This window comes from Chenopodium quinoa, unplaced genomic scaffold (assembly GCF_001683475.1).
Source record: "Chenopodium quinoa cultivar QQ74 unplaced genomic scaffold, ASM168347v1, whole genome shotgun sequence".
NCBI lineage: Eukaryota > Viridiplantae > Streptophyta > Magnoliopsida > Caryophyllales > Amaranthaceae > Chenopodium > Chenopodium quinoa.
This window is the reverse complement of record NW_018742541.1, coordinates 1,386,489-1,402,786: the sequence shown is the minus strand read 5'-3', so window position 1 is coordinate 1,402,786 and position 16,298 is coordinate 1,386,489. Positions and strand designations below refer to the sequence as shown.

Below are 16,298 nucleotides of genomic sequence, written 5' to 3'. Positions count from 1 at the left end.
GACTATTTATAGTAGTACGCAAGGAAAAAGAAAACGTTCATTCCCTTCTTAATAAAATCAAATGAAATTGTATACCACCAAAAATTGAATAATTGGATATTAAATTAATGTACAATACAATTCCACATATATTATCTAACACAATAAACTTCTCGATCCAAATTGAAAAATTCAAGCTTGTACTGTGATATTGGTTCATGCTGCATGTTGACTCTATGCCTTATTGGTTTCCATCTTTTTGTCATCTTCCTTTTTTCCTTGGAGAAGTTTATTGTAATAGTCACTATATGCATGATTCTTTTTTAACTAATAAAAAAAATATTGTATTAGATTTGAACAAGAATAAATGTTGAAAATGAACTAATATTCATTTGAATATAGACATGGATATATGCGTATAAAAATTGACATGATCGATATAAAAATTAACATCTATTAGAATATAAATGAACATATATTAATATATAAATGAATATATGTTAGCGTGGAAATGATCCCTCTACTAATATGAAAATGAACAACCTATTAATACATAAATGAACATATTTACACATTACAATATGGATATGAACATCTATTGATATATACATGAACATATATATTAGTTTGAAAATGGCCATGAAAGATAATAATTGATGAACATATACATAAAGTATATACGTAAATAAACACTCTTGAAGCTATCAATATGTATGTGATTAATCATATATCTATATGAGAAATTAAAAGGCGTATATTGAAATTCAAAATTGTAATGAACATGGAATATTTGAAAAAGATGACAAAAACATGAACATTTATCAAAATTTTAATAATTGTATGCTAATATATGAAGTCGTGAATGACCATATACTATTATGTGATTGAACATCTACCAAAATAAAAATAAACAGTTATCAAAATATTTTTCCACTCCAAACTATGATAAAGAATGAACATTACGTGAATGACTATGTACTAATATATGAATGAACATTTATACGGAGTATATAAATGAACTTTTATATATAAATAAACTTTTATATATAAATGAACATTTATATTATTTTTCCATTAAAATGTTAATGACAATATACTAATATATAAATGAACATTTATCAAAATGAAAATGAAAATGAATTAAAAAAAATCACTATGAACTAAATTTATTAATACTTACATTTCTCCAAATCTTTGTTTTTCTTCTCTGAAATTGTTTCCTTCGTTCTGATACACTACAGTTCTACCAGGTAAAGTTTGTTTTTTTTTTTATTATTTCTTGCAAGAACTGATGTCGTTTGAGCTTTGGGACAAGGCAAACATACATAAAACAACCAACTTTGTGGTTCTTGGATCGAGGAGGTAAACTACCCGGAAGTGGGAGGAGCCTCAGCTCAAATGCTACTCACGAGTCACCTACAACAATGGTGAGCATGCTCACAAAAGGAGAGAGAGTAGTGAGTAGGGTGTGAGTAACCCCATTATGGGTGCTCTAAAGTATTGGTTTAATTTACTAGTTTTTGAACAAAAATTACTATAACTATAGTATTATACTTATATTGGTACATTTTTTAATGATTGATTTTTCAATTATATTCTTGAAATACAATTGCAACAAAAAATTAGTGAAACCTAGGAAGCTAGGATTTATACTATTTTCCGTTCCAAACTTGAATAAAATAACTTACTCTTTTCCAATTTCGCCTTTGATTTGATGAATTTTGAAGTGATTGAACAAATCATGTGATAATTTTGTAATAATTTTGCCATTAAGCTTTTGATGAAAGAGAAAATAGTTGAAAAATGGTTGAGGAGAGAGAAAATGGCTAACAAATAGTTGAGGAGGGAGAAAATAGCTTAGAATTGGATGAGGAGAGAGAAAATGTAAATGGAGGTTTTTTTTTTTTTTTTTTTTTAAAATATATATTGGGGGTAAAATCTATTAGTATGCAGTGGTCAGTGGATATGGATTATGGAAAATAGGGGATGGGGATGTAGGTAGAGCTCCCTACTCTAGGGTGTAGGGATAGATAACTCACATAAATCCCGTTGGACAAAAAAATAAGCATAAGCCTGGTCCGCTACCCGCCCAAGCCCGTAAGTGATCGCCTCTACCCGAGATTTTAGAGAGCCACGTAAGATTTAATTTTCTTTGCGCGCCATGTAAGATTATAAATTTTAGTTGTAGCCAATTAAATAAGATATTGTTAATTTCTTTTAGAATTAATTAATTCAAATGTCACGCAAGCAAAATTGGTGAATGATATTTTTAAGTTTAAATTAATTAAATATAAAATATTATCTTTTGATATTAGGAATTTTATCTAAATATGTAACAAATTTTGGCACATAATACAATTTTTTTTAAAAAAGGTAAAAAATTCAAACAAACCGTGCATCGTACGGGATTAATCTAGTATTGACATAAATGACACTTATCATTCGTCATTCCTGAATCGTGATGCCGGATCTATGTTTTATTATTATTATTATTATTATTTTTTAATAATAAAAAATGTACTATATTGCAAAGCTGACCTATCTATCTATTAACCTATACTAAAAGCAAATTCTTCCGTAACACTTGTCATTACCTTGTAAAAAAATTCCCCCCTTTTTCACTTTTTTTTTTTGTTGCAAAATCTTAGAGAAACTATTTATAACTTATGATATTTTATTTCCAGTTTATAAATCATATTCCATATATCTATCTGTTAACCTATATTAAAAGCAAATCCTTCCGTAAAACTTGTCATTATCTTGTAAAAAAAATTCAAATGAAATATTTTTGAATATCTTAAAATATTTAACAACCGTGCACAGCTGATGTTAACGTAGTAAAAGTAGCATTTACAATGCTTTGTCAGGGGTGGCAGTACAAACTACTCTGCGAAGTAATGAAATTCAAAATCACAGACACTCACTTGGAAATGGAGATATAAATACTGTGAATAATCAAACGACATGATTCGAACCCAGGTACTCTTTGCAAGGTTTTTTCGTCAACTATCTTTTCTCACTTTTCTCCCACAATTCCCAAATATGCACCGACAACCGTAACTGTATCATTATAAATCCCTCAACAAAGAGAGAAAAACTAAGAATTCAATCAAATCCAACGAACCCCATGTCAAATTCTTCATCTTCTTCGAGCTCCTCAAAATCGTGGGTTGTTCATGGATTGGTAGTTGGAGCAGCGGTTGCGGCAGCCATTGGTGCTCATTCATACTTCTACTTCCGTCGATCTCGGAGGTTTAGGTACCGGGTTGTCGGAATTATTCCCGCTCGATTTGCTTCTTCTCGATTTGAGGGGAAACCTCTGGTTGATATTCTTGGCAAACCTATGATCCAGGTAATTTTGATTCTTTTTAATTTGCCCCCATTTTGAATTTGTTTTAGTTTTGTTCTTAAATTTTAGTTTTTGATTGACAATTGGATCTGGGTTATGATTTTTGTTGATGTTACTGCTGATTTTAGTAGTACATTTTGATGATTGTTTGATAACCCTGTTATTTTGGGATGATGAATAATCATGAGAATTAAGTTTTAACACTAGTGTTTTTTATACATTTGTCTTATTATCTTAATGATTTTTGTTTTTTAGAATTTTGGTAAAAACCTATTTTTCCAATTTTGCAAATGGTTGAATTTTAGCTGATTTAGTGATAACTGTAAATATGTTACGATACACTCGTTGTATACAAGACCAACAGTAGAATTTATGATCTAGAAAATCAGTGAATTATAACTGTCCTAATTATACTACTGTATCCCACAAAAACAGTGAATTATAACTGTATAAGTAATATAAATAATAGTATTATATAATATTACACCCCTTCAAGATGGACTTAAGCTTGGAAGTCAAGTTGTTGTGTTGCACAGAATCACAGATAAAATAGCTTTTGTTTAACAAATCTGCCTTTAGTAGTTACTTGTTCTCTCACATAATGATAAATCCCTTTTTATATGTTTGGTGAGCTCATGAAACGTGGGATTATGTGCAATATATTCTGCTGATCTGTTATCAATATGCATGATGACGGAAGTGGAACTTCAACTCTCAAATCTTATAACAAACCTGCCATCCACACTAACTTACTTGCGGTAGCTGACATACTCCTATATTCAGCTTCAGCGGAAGACTTGCTTACTGTTTTCTGATTTTTAGTTTTCCAAGAAACTAAGTTTGAACTCAAGAAAGCACAATATGTGATTAAAGATCTGCTACTAATTGACATGAACTCCAATGTGCATCAGAGTAAGCACTCAAAACGAGATCAAAATCAGTAATAGAACAATCCCAAATCAGTAGTATGCAACTCCCTAGGACAATTGAGAAATTGAGATAAATGCGAAACTGATACTTCAGATCTGGTTTTGTGATTCCTAAATATAAGTCTGTCCACCAACCTTCTGTACACCTCAGGTTCTTTCAACACCTCACCTCACCTCACCTTACTCTGTTGAAAGCTTTAAACTAGTTAGAAGAGGAGCTGTAGTGGGTTTACAATCTTTTAACTTCAATTCTTCAATGATATCTCTAATATACTTTTGCTGAGAAAGTATTGTACCCTAGAAAGTACTTCAATTGTCCCAAGTCTTTGATAGTGAAAGCTTTATGTAATTGATCTTTCGCCTTAATAATCTGATTCCATCAGCTCCAGTATTAACCATATCATCAATATATCACTAATAGAATCAGAAAGACAGAAACTGATTGACCAATTCATTAGTGAACATAGAGTTAACTTGAGTGGATTAGACAAAACCAATACTACTCAATAACTTACATAACTCATTCCATCTCTTGAAGCCTTCAACCCATTAATTTTCTCTCTTCAGTTTACGAACTTTTGCTGCAGCTCAAGTGTATTTGGGAGGTGGTTTCATGTATATTCTTCCTCAATAACACCTTGCAAAAATGCATTATTCACATCTTGACACGAAGGCCACCTCATAATGACATAACTGCTGCTAAAGCAACTAGAACCTGTTGGTAATCTATATCAACAGACCTCCCCTTCAATATATCCACACTACCATCAGGATTAAAATACAGTAGTGTATGAACCCATCTACACCCAATATTCTTCTTTCCTTTAGGCAGATCAGTAATATCACGTCCTATTGACTTCCAATGCATCTATCTCCTCTTTCATACCCTCTTGCTACGTGATGTCCATTTGCCACTTCATAGGCAGTGGAATCCCTGACTATTCACATTTTCAATGAAAACTTAAATGGAAATCTATTTAAAATAACAGCATTGCAAGACTTTTTTTGTAGGAAATTTTCTAACAAGATCATATGGGATCTTCCATTTCAAAAAAGAAGAAGACATCAACATCCTAATACCCTCAAATCCTAATAAGTAGGTAATTTCATCAACATCCTAATACCCTCAAATCCTAATAAGTAGGTAATTTTCCTAACAAGATTTCATATAGGTCTTCCATTTTAAAACAGAAGAAGGCATTCTGTTAATCAAAATGATCACAGCCAAAATATAATCATCCCGAAATCTTTTAGGAATGTTAGCTTGAATTCTTAGTGTGCTAGTAACTTCTAACAAATGTTTATGCTTTATCTCAACTCTCCTATTTTGTTGTGGTACACCAACAATACTTCTTTGATGAACAAATAACAAATTCAAACATTCCTCTCTCACACTTTCAGTACCAATATCAGATTTTACTGCCTTAATATTCTTTCTAGACTGAATTTCAACATGATTACGGTCATGGTCTTATAAACTTGAACTTTATTATGTAGAAGATTAGTCCATGTTATTCTACCATGATCTTCAAAAACAGTCAAGAATTAAAAAGCTCCAGTCAATGTCTTAACCTAAAGCCCCCCCCCCCCCCACAGATCTCTATGAAATTAATCAAATAGATTTTCTGTTCTACTCAGTTTTGGAAAGGGGTAGTTTATGTAACTTTACAAATAAGCAAGTATTACTACCTTAACATTTCAATTTTCTACTATCACATTCTCTGACGTGTTTCATTTTTGGCAAGGAAATGTGTCCCATTGAAACAACTCTAATTTCTCAGTCTTATTTTCAGGAATATGTACAGAACAGTAGAAAATACAGTATAAGTAGTACTAGCCTCCCTTGTAGGCTTATTTCGAAGACCTAAAACTTTGCCTCCATACCTCAAGTAATATAGTCCTCCAATCTTCTTCCCTACCTCTGGAACTCTTCTAGTAGTATGGTCTTGAATAATACATTCTCATTAAATATATGATACTGTCAGATTGTAAGTCATAGTTATATTTGAAATCTTTTATAAAAATTACATCCTTCAAAATTAACCCAATTGGCAATATCACATCATCTACTCTCTATTACATTGTTATAATTTCCATCTGGCAAGCATGTAGGTATTGGTTCTTTTAACATTCTCATTTTAGAAAGTAATGAATCATCATAAGTCATATGATCAGTTGCACTTGTATCTGTAATCCATATGATGATAGGTAAAATTTTGTGATACCTGCACAGTGTGAAAAAGCAGATTAATATGAGTTGGAAGAACCAGAATTCTTCACACCAGCAATTTGCGTGTCTCTAATTGGCTTCACCGTTCCAAACATATTGCAGTAATCATGTTTATATCCATTTCAGATCCAGAATCACCATCAATAGGAGTTTCTTGTTTTACCTCACTCTGTACAGTAGCTACAAACTTCTATCCAGGAATGGAATTCTCACTAGCAGAACTATTCTTGTTTCCTCTTCTAGCAGTATACCAATCTGGATAATCTTCAATTTTGAAATGATTACCCATTGTGTCCCTTTGGCTTGCATTAAGTAAATAAGCAAAAATTTATTCGTCATCTTCTTCTTCCAATCCCTCTTAATACCATTACTACCAAAATATTGATTTTTTTTTTTTTTGCAGTTGAGGTTTCTGAAACTTCTGCACTGCAATAATGCTCACTTCATTTGTAGATTCAGCTTGACCTTTGATCTTTTTTTGTGTTTCAACTTGCTGTAGGAAGTAGAGGGTCTTGTTCACTTGTGGCATTGGGTCCATAGTCAAGATATTTGTGATAGTGTTATCATAACCACTATCCAACCCTAACAAATCTGCATTACCTTCTCCTGATTCTCAAATTCTGCCAATTTTCGAATATAATTGTAGGCACAATCCTTTAATACTCCACAAGAACACGCCGGAAATTGTCTCAAACTCTTCAAGAGTTTGATAGATTCTTCATCTTACTGTAATAAGCCATTACAATCATGTTTAGTTGTCTCAGATTACAAAGTTCCTTCTTCAACTGATCGATTTGTGGTCCATTAGTTTGATCAAATCTCTCCGCCACATCCTTCTATAAACTCTCAGCAGACTCAAACAGAGAAAAATCACAAGAAAATTCTGGTTTCCTTGAGGTCAACAGTCATCCAATCACCATATAATAATACCTTAGCCATTGATGATACTAAGGATCACTTTCTCCAGGTTTATTAGTGAATCCGGGTAATGCTATATGTAGCCCTAAGGGCTATATATTAGCATTAAATATAATCCTGGAAATTGTATAAAATTAGGAATTCATGACAAAAACACGCGTGAATCAGTGTAATTAGTGTTTATATTTTGATGATTTCTTAACTTTATATGATTTTCAAGTGTAAATTTAATGCTTATATGTAGCCCTTAGGGCTATGTATAGCATTTTCCATAAGATGAATCCTAATTTGTTTTTATCTCCTTAAGCTCCTTTAAGTTTAACATTTCTAGGCCAATTCAAGAAATTCTTGTCATCATATAGCAGTAATAGCACAGAAAAAAGAGGCATTGTTAAATTATCAGATGGTGCTACAAACAAAGGAATATAAAAGCAATTACTCATATTCAATGTCTGATGAGATGCTCTATTTTCTTCTCTTTGGCATGATCTCTGACTTAGAAAACCTTGAAAATTCTTCAAAAATTTCAAGAAGACTAGACACACTTCAATCTCTTCAAACACCACATGATCATGAATATCAACTCAAGATCAAACACTAATCCGAGAATTCCATCCGAGAATCAATTGTAAATTTTACAAATTCGTAAATGTGCTTATGTGCATCAAATTATGCAAGCAACAAATGAATTCAAGACAAATTCAACAGACTTGTTGAAACTCTTCAAGAATGACTTCAACAAAATTACTCCAGAAAAAATCGAAGAAAAATTGAGATATGATTAGATGATTTCAATCTCAATAAGAGAACAAAAAAAAGCAAAATTTGGACAAGGATATCAAAATTTTCTGCTCGGATACTATGTAGAATTAGTGTTGTTGAAACTTCAACAAAATTCCTCCAAAAATATTCGAACAAAAATTGTGATATGATTTGAAAATTTCAATCTCAAAAAGAGAATGAAAAAAAAAATCAGCAAAAGTTTGGAAAAGGATCGCAAATTTTCTGCTTGGATACCATGTAGAATTATCTCTGCTCGGAAAAATTATCTGAGAATTTCAGTTGTACAATTAATATAATTATATAAATAATGTTATCCAAATTCTTCCACTAGCTTCACTTTAGAGAGAGAGAGCAGCAGCAGCTGCAGCAGCATCTTAGGAAGACTAGCCTAGCTAAGCTAACTGAATATCATCTTTATTAGCATAAGATTAGTTGTCCTATTCCTACACTTATTTCTCGCTCAATCAGGTTATTACAGTTGTACAAGTAATATAAATAGTATTATCCAAATTCTTCCACTAACTTCATTCTATTATGAGAAATATTATGTTGAATTGTTCTTCATTTTTGTTTATACCCTTCCTTAATTATTTGGTTGAGTGTGCTATGAATTAACATAGCTTTAGCATCATAAATGGCAGAAAATAGGAAGAAGATGGTGGGTTTTTGACTAATAAAATGGACTGCAGCACTTTTGTATGATAATTCCACTTTCGAGAGGTGGATTCTCTCCCAGTATAGCTTTCTAAAGCTACCCCAAAACATTCAACATTATTCTACATAATTATCATTCTCTAATTAGCTCTATTCATATAGCTTTTCCTTAGCAAACAAATTACCTTCAAGCTACTATAAACTTAATTATATATATACTACGTAAAGTGCCCCTCTCCCCTAATATCAATTCATTGCAGAGTAATGTGAGATCCATTTTGAACTTGGTGTTGTCCATTATCGAATTGCACTCGTTACCCATATTAGTGTATCATCAAGGGTGGATTATGTAATAGACTGAGATTACAGCTAACTTACTCACGCAAATAACAGTAAAATAGAGAGAAAAGATTGGTTCTTTGATTAAACTAGATAATCTGATTTTTTGTAAATTGGTTAAATATGAAGAAATAATAAGATGGGAGCTTGAATATTGATTGGAAATGGCAAAAGGTTTACAAAACGATAGGTTTAATAGCTTTAGGCTGTTACTCTCAAAATAGCTTAAGGCTATCACTCTCTAACAATGGCTTTAGGCCATGACCCTCTAACAATGGCTTTAGACCATGACGCTGTAAGGTTTCCCTTGTCTCTGCCCCCTTCTCCTATTTAAAGGACCTAGCTAAATAGTACAGCTTTAATTACTAACTAACTACCCTTTGTCTTTATCCCAATGTGCCAACTAGTGGCTGCAGCTTTAAGTTGCTGCTGCTTGGTGTGGTTGTGCCTCGCCACCTTGGTTGAGATAGTGCTCAGAGGTCTCAGACCCTGTCCTTTACTCTGCTGGCTGCTGTTTGTATAAAGCACAGGTGGCTTGTTCTATTTCGTGACAGACTAGTAACGCAGTTGTTGCATTGAATAGTTTATTATTTTGAGGAAATAATCCTCTATTGTTAGTCATAGAAAAATTTCTTCTTTGTTGTTTATGTTATTCACACATTTGAGACTTTCTTGTATGTTGATTGTGTGTTTTTTTATGTCTACCTGCTGTTTCATTCTCACAGAGGACATATGAAAGAGCAAAGATGGCTTCTATGTTGGATCAAGTTGGTAACTTTCCTGACTTGGTTATTTAACAGATTATCTTGTGTTGTAGTTATGTATGTGAGAGCTGAATGTTGGTCTTCTGATGTTGAATATGATTAGAATTTTTTTCTGTGCAGTTGTGGCAACAGATGATAATAAGATTGCAGAATGCTGCCGAGGATTTGGTGCAGATGTAATAATGACCGCCGAATCTTGTCGTAATGGTATCAGTCAGGAGTTGTCTCATATTTCTTTTTTGGTTGGCAAAAAAATGGAGTATTAACTTTACCAATTTCTGTAAGGTCAAAGTTACACAGTGATTTGCTAAGGATGATGTGTATCTGTTGCAGGTGCTGAGCGTTGCAGTGAAGCACTTCAGAAGCTCAACAAGAAGTATGACATTGTTGTCAACATTCAGGGGGATGAGCCTTTGATTGAACCTGAGATAATAGATGGGATAGTAAAAGCTCTGCAGGTTTGTCTCTGTTATTCTAGCCCCCTGGAGTTCTCTCTGTCACTCTTATTGTATCACTCTTTTACTTGTTGATTGTCCTGCTTTTTTATCACAGATATTTTTACTATATGCTTAATGTTACTATATGCATTCAATGCTTAACTCTATTTAAATACACTACCACTGACCATTTTTAGTACTCCTCAATGTGCTTGTACGCCAACTATGACAATAAAGGTGAACTGAACAGGAAAACAAATTATTCACCTGTTATTGCTGCATGATTTCCCTTTCTTATTGTCATTGTGTTGATTTTTCTAGTTTCTTTTTATTATATATAGTCGATTAGGAATCAGCATTATGCTTCACCTACAGACATTTGCACGAATCATTCATTTCATAAAGTTCGATATGTACTTTACGAAATGCAGTGTGTGCAAACTAAAAGCTTGTTGGTGCATTCAAATCTGTGGAAGTGCCAGGTAGAAACCTAAAGTGAATGATTAATAGCTATTACTTTGGCTTCAGTATTTCATAGTCCCTCTGCTTCCTTGAGATGCTTCATCTCTTCCTACCGGAGTCTTTTTTGAAAATGTGTATCTGCCTCTTGCAGTTCCTTCAGTCTGTCTTTTCTTGGATAAACTTGCCTGTTACCCTTTAATGTGTTTTCTGCTTGTAATAAACTCAAGTACTGCTTACTTGCTCACACAATATGACTGGAAATTTGGGAGGGAAAGATTGGTTCTTGATTGCAAAGATTAAAGCTTTTTACAAACTAGTAGCTTTTGGCTACCACTCTTTAAGTTAGTGACTTTAGGTCATATAACTCCTAGAATTCTCTCACCAATTGCCTGCCTAATCATTTCTTCTATCTCCCTATGTATGTACATGAAGGCTAGGATGATTCTAGACTGAGAGTTGTCTCATCTCTCATGTGCACACCCTTTTTTGCTGATTGTTTTGTTGCTGTGCGGTGTTGCATTTCTCTATCTTGGTTGGGTTGTTTTTGTCTTCTTCTCCTAGTATATGTTAGGACCAGAGTTGGCATCTCTCAGTTCATTGCATATTCTCCCTTATTTATACTAAATTTAATGATTACTAACATTATTAGACTACCCGTAATGCCCCTCCCCTAGGCCGGTTCATTAAACTACTCCCAATCAAACCCTTGCCCATTGGGGTTTGGCTAGTTTTTTTTCCCGATTGGGCGGAGTTGATGAGAAACCCCAAAACAAGAAAAAAGGAAAATGGGGCAAACAAAAGGGAACAAAGGAGTAATAAATATTCCTTTTTTCCCCCATTTTCTTGTTGTCTGTTCACTCATTTCAAACTATTCAAAGTATTTTGCGTGTAGTTTGAGATTCAAATCACTGACATGATGTGAACTACTTAATTGGTAGCTTGTAGTTGCATGTTGCTGTAATGGACCTGGTTCTTGCACCCAAGCCACCAATACACGTTCAATATTGTAGAAAGGGAAAGAAAGGCAAACAAGCAGCCACATCACAGCAGGGAGGTGCACAGCTGGCGCAAGGGACAAACACAATTAATGTTTATAGGGGGATATGCAACAACCGGTAGTGGAGCCTGGGAGTAGTAATGTAATGCATCGTAGGATGAGACCAATAGTAATTAATGTTAGGGTATTCTGGTAGTATTGCTGTAGTATATTAAGAAAGAGGACTAGCCTTGAAGGGATAGGCATGAATTGGGTTATTGGAAATGGAGAGTGGCAGCCTCAAGTTGCTAATAGAGATTTGTAGGCTAAACCTACTAGCTTTGTAAGCTTTCAGCCATTCAATCAAAACATTAAGCTATCATCTTTATTCATTTGCTTGGTTTAATCCGAAATCCTAAGTCAGAAATTCAGTCTACTACAGTTGTCACCAAAAAAAAAAAAAAACCTCTAAATGGCTATTAGATTATAGTCTCTCGGGCATGTGGATAGATTTCTTACATCTTCAAGATCTAACATTAGTTTCTTGGGGTGAGCTGAACAGATGTCCACTATGTCTATATACTGACTGTAAAATCCACCTTAATTTCTTTTCCTACCCTCTGTGTCAAAAGCATTATTGTTTCTGAACATAGGAGTACATTATTGTTATTCTTGTGCACTAAATTCAATTCCGATCATCCTATTATTATGTGAATCTAGGGCATTCTTGCTCGTAAGCTTCCCTGTATTTGCTGCCACACTGAAAAATCTGATTCATATGCTTTCTTGGCCAAGTGATAATAAGCAGGCTCATATTTGTAAGGTTTGTCTTATATATACTTTCCTGATCCTTGCAGTCTGCCCCAGATGCAGTCTTCAGCACTGCTGTCACACCTTTAAAGCCTGGGGATGCTTTTGACACAAACCGTGTGAAATGTGTTGTTGATAATCTTGGTTATGCTATCTACTTCTCCAGAGGACTCATCCCATATAACAAGTATTGTTTCTGATCTATATCTTTTCCTAAAATTTCATAGTTTCTGTTTGCTCTATTAATGAACTTTTCTTGTGCCTGTTCTTCTAGATCTGGGCAGGTTAATCCGGATTTCCCATATTTGCTCCATCTTGGTATTCAGGTATGGCATTGATACGTTGAATTTGCCTTTCAGAGATGATACCGTTAGAGGAGTACAGACTAATTTAGATCCTTCTATTTCTGTATGTCTATGACACTTTTTTTTTCCATGTATTTACAGAGCTATGATGCTGAATTCCTCAAAATATATCCAGATTTGCCACCTACACCATTGCAACTAGAAGAAGATCTGGAACAACTCAAAGTCCTTGAGAACGGCTATAAACTGAAGGTTGGTGTGTGTGTGGTGGTGGTGGCTGGGGGGGGGGGTGGAGGAGGAGGTGCTCATCATGTTACAAATTCGTTTATATATTATAATCCATATTTTTGCTTAAGTTGATGTGTCTCCGTATCAAGAAATTACAAAATAATAACTGATTTAGCTTTTGATTCAAATTTGTCTTTGTTGAGCATGGACTGTAAATCGATTGGTTCAAGAGAGTGTATCTCTTTTCTAATATTTTCTGGTGTGCATCTCTTACAAAGTACTGGAGTACTAGAATACTATTAAAAACATGTACATTCAATTAACAATATCTATTGTTAATCTTTTTGTCAAAAGAGATTAATAATAAATACGACAGTGTTTGATGGGTCATTGTGTTATCACCCTTTTCCATTGCTGCATTCTGAGTTTTGAACTCAAATATTCATTCTTTGATATCTCTAATCCACAGGTTATAAAGGTTGAGCATGAAGCTCATGGAGTCGATGTTCCTGAAGATGTAGAAAAGATAGAAAGATTCATGCGTGAAAAGAACTTATCATAGTTTTACAAGAGTGCATCACAGAATTACAGACTGACTTGGTGTGATTTTAGTGAGGTTTGTTTTTCTTGCTGTCTTTATGCTTTAGACAATTGAAGAGAAGAACATACTTGTCGATGAACAACTTTGGATTTTTTTTTTTCACTGAATATAAAAAGTAAGATAGGTGAGAATTGTGTGAAGAAACCTTTTTGACAGTTTCTACTCAGCTTATAGTGGATTGCATAGCTTCTTGTTAGCTTCAATTCTATCTCTATACACGATGTAATAAAACCGTTTGAGATGGAGGTGTGTAATTTGTTGTCATTGATATGTTGAAACCCAATCAGTGAACAGGATTTGTAATGTGTTTCTATAAATCTCTTGAATGATTTTACTGCATTCTCTTCCGAAACATCTACCTTAAATTCATCAGTTATTATGTCTTTAAATTCATTCTGTTGTCGATAGACTTACCAACTGATTTATGTTTTGCTTAAGATCGTCATTACTGACATTAGACTTCAAGATACTCACCCGAGCAAAGCGCAAATCATTGCGGCCGAGTCCAAATAGAGCATAGGACCATGAACATCCAAGATAACCAACACACAAGTGCTCGACGAGTTAGTAAAAGGATAAGGGATAACATACCCTGAGACTCCTACAATTTTTCCAAGCAAAACTAACATCATCTAAAATGATCATGCACATGTGACATAACAAAACCAGCAAATTTATGTACCTTTCCTATCCAACAAAGTTAAAAAAGTTTGTGCTTTCAAAAATAAAGTAAAAAAGTTTTGTCGTTTAATAAAAAGGAGTAACTTGTTAAATTTGAACTTTTAGAATCAATTAAACAAGGATCATTAGGATCAATGGTCGAGCATTTTATGGAATAATTTGTTAGAAACTAATCCGTTTCAATTATAGAAACAAAGGTAAGAGCACTTGTGAGGAGGGTTATTAATATTCCTTTTTCCTTACCTTTAATTATTAGTGAATTTGTATTAATTTAGTTCGTATATATGATTATCTATAAGAAAATTTGTGGTACGTATTAATGTATCATAAGAATTTTTAATGCACCATACATTCATACTTTTGATGACCTCAAATAATTCAACCCTTTGGGAAGTAGATTGTGTTGTGTTTTTTTTTTTTTTTCTGAAAAAGTATATTATTTTGTACTTTAATGAGAAACACATTTTTCTAGCTACCTGCCAATATTAAGTTAAGTTAAATTACCCAAAAAAAAATGAAAAAAAGGGTGGTCCTATAAATTTGATTTTCTGAAATTTGATGCGTGCTAAATGCCTAAAATAAGCAAATAAATCTGATCTGAGTGTTCAATAAAGTCCAACATATCAGACAGTAGGTAAGTCAAAATTCAATAAATTCAAATTGAATTTTCTTATTTTTGAATGATTGACATAGCCCAATCATGAAATTTTAAGAGCAACGTTTGATATGGATACTTCACAAATCACACATGAGCTGATGAGCCAGGCTCAACCCAGCACCGTGTATGGACCAGCACAACTTTTATCCTTTTGTTGGCAACTTTTGTCCTTTTGTGATATTATATTATGAGCAAATGACAATAATAATACTAACAATGATAAGATAAATATTATCAAGACAATATCTAAACTAGTACAAACAATATGGTTTTTAGCGTTTAATCAATACAAATTCACTTTTATGTTACTAGTTATCTATACTCTACTACTTATATTTCATAATAAATCCTCTTTTCAAGTTTACTTCGCAATAATAACTGTTTGATAAGAAAGTTTTGACCAAAACCTGAACTTAGTTGGCAATAGAACCTCAAGCGTTCTTTAGCTTCCGGCTTTACCAAGATAGATAACCCAACCCTGCCTTCCTTACATCAGGCTCAACACAGATCTAATTCGTTTTCTACCTTAGACCGTAATCTCTACTTAAACAAGATATATTGTGTTTTTGATGAACTATTAAATAGAAAACCTCTTGAAAGAAAACTTTTTATTTAATAAGGAAAGATTACAACACTCATATCTTACAAATTACAATACACAAACTGAAAGCTTAAACAGACATAAACTAAACTAGAGTTGCTCTACTTTAAGAGAGATGGAGAACCAATCTCTCTCTTAAGGTGGTACTTCCTCCGTGTTTTTTTAAGTGTCAGTTTGATCGGCACATAATTTTAGGCAATTTAATTGACTTAAATAAAATAAGAGGTAAGTGGGATAGTTGGAATATTAAAAAAGTTGTAAAAGAAAGTAGTGGGGTTAATAGTTTATTAAAAAATAATGAATATGAGAGGAGAGATATAATAAAAAAAAATAGTAGTGGGTTTGGATGGGGACCATAAGAGGAGAGAGATATAATATTTTAAATGTAGCTTTTTGCCAAAAAAAAGAAGTGTAATACTTATTAAAACACGATCACATTTGGTAAGCGTAACACTTAAAAAAACACGGAGGGAGTAGTTTTTTCTAGAGGACTCTATGTATTATGAGAAATGTTCTAGCTAACTCCTTCAACTCTGTCTTTCTTCTTATTCTACCATCCTTTTTTTATTGATTCATAAATAAAATCATACGACA

The 16,298-nt window shown here is 33.2% G+C and overlaps 1 protein-coding gene across 1 annotated transcript; it reads left to right on the top strand.

Moving 5' to 3' along the window:
• The first annotated feature begins 2,863 nt into the window (after positions 1 to 2,863).
• Positions 2,864 to 14,122, top strand: LOC110720145 (3-deoxy-manno-octulosonate cytidylyltransferase, mitochondrial-like). The gene is made up of 8 exons (XM_021899148.1): positions 2,864 to 3,331; positions 9,907 to 9,952; positions 10,066 to 10,152; positions 10,279 to 10,403; positions 12,678 to 12,817; positions 12,905 to 12,956; positions 13,077 to 13,187; positions 13,633 to 14,122. Exons 1-8 carry the CDS (start codon positions 3,107 to 3,109, stop codon positions 13,723 to 13,725), a joined length of 879 nt encoding a protein of 292 aa, XP_021754840.1. The 5' UTR covers positions 2,864 to 3,106; the 3' UTR covers positions 13,726 to 14,122.
• The last annotated feature ends 2,176 nt before the right edge of the window (positions 14,123 to 16,298 follow it).

Excerpts from the sequence above, each read along its gene's own strand:
- LOC110720145 (XM_021899148.1), top strand. The coding sequence starts at position 3,107 with ATGTCAAATTCTTCATCTTCTTCGAGCTCCTCAAAATCGTGGGTTGTT. Across the intron at positions 10,153-10,278 it reads CGCCGAATCTTGTCGTAATG|GTGCTGAGCGTTGCAGTGAA; the intron begins GTATCAGTCAGG and ends TATCTGTTGCAG. Across the intron at positions 12,818-12,904 it reads GGACTCATCCCATATAACAA|ATCTGGGCAGGTTAATCCGG; the intron begins GTATTGTTTCTG and ends CTGTTCTTCTAG.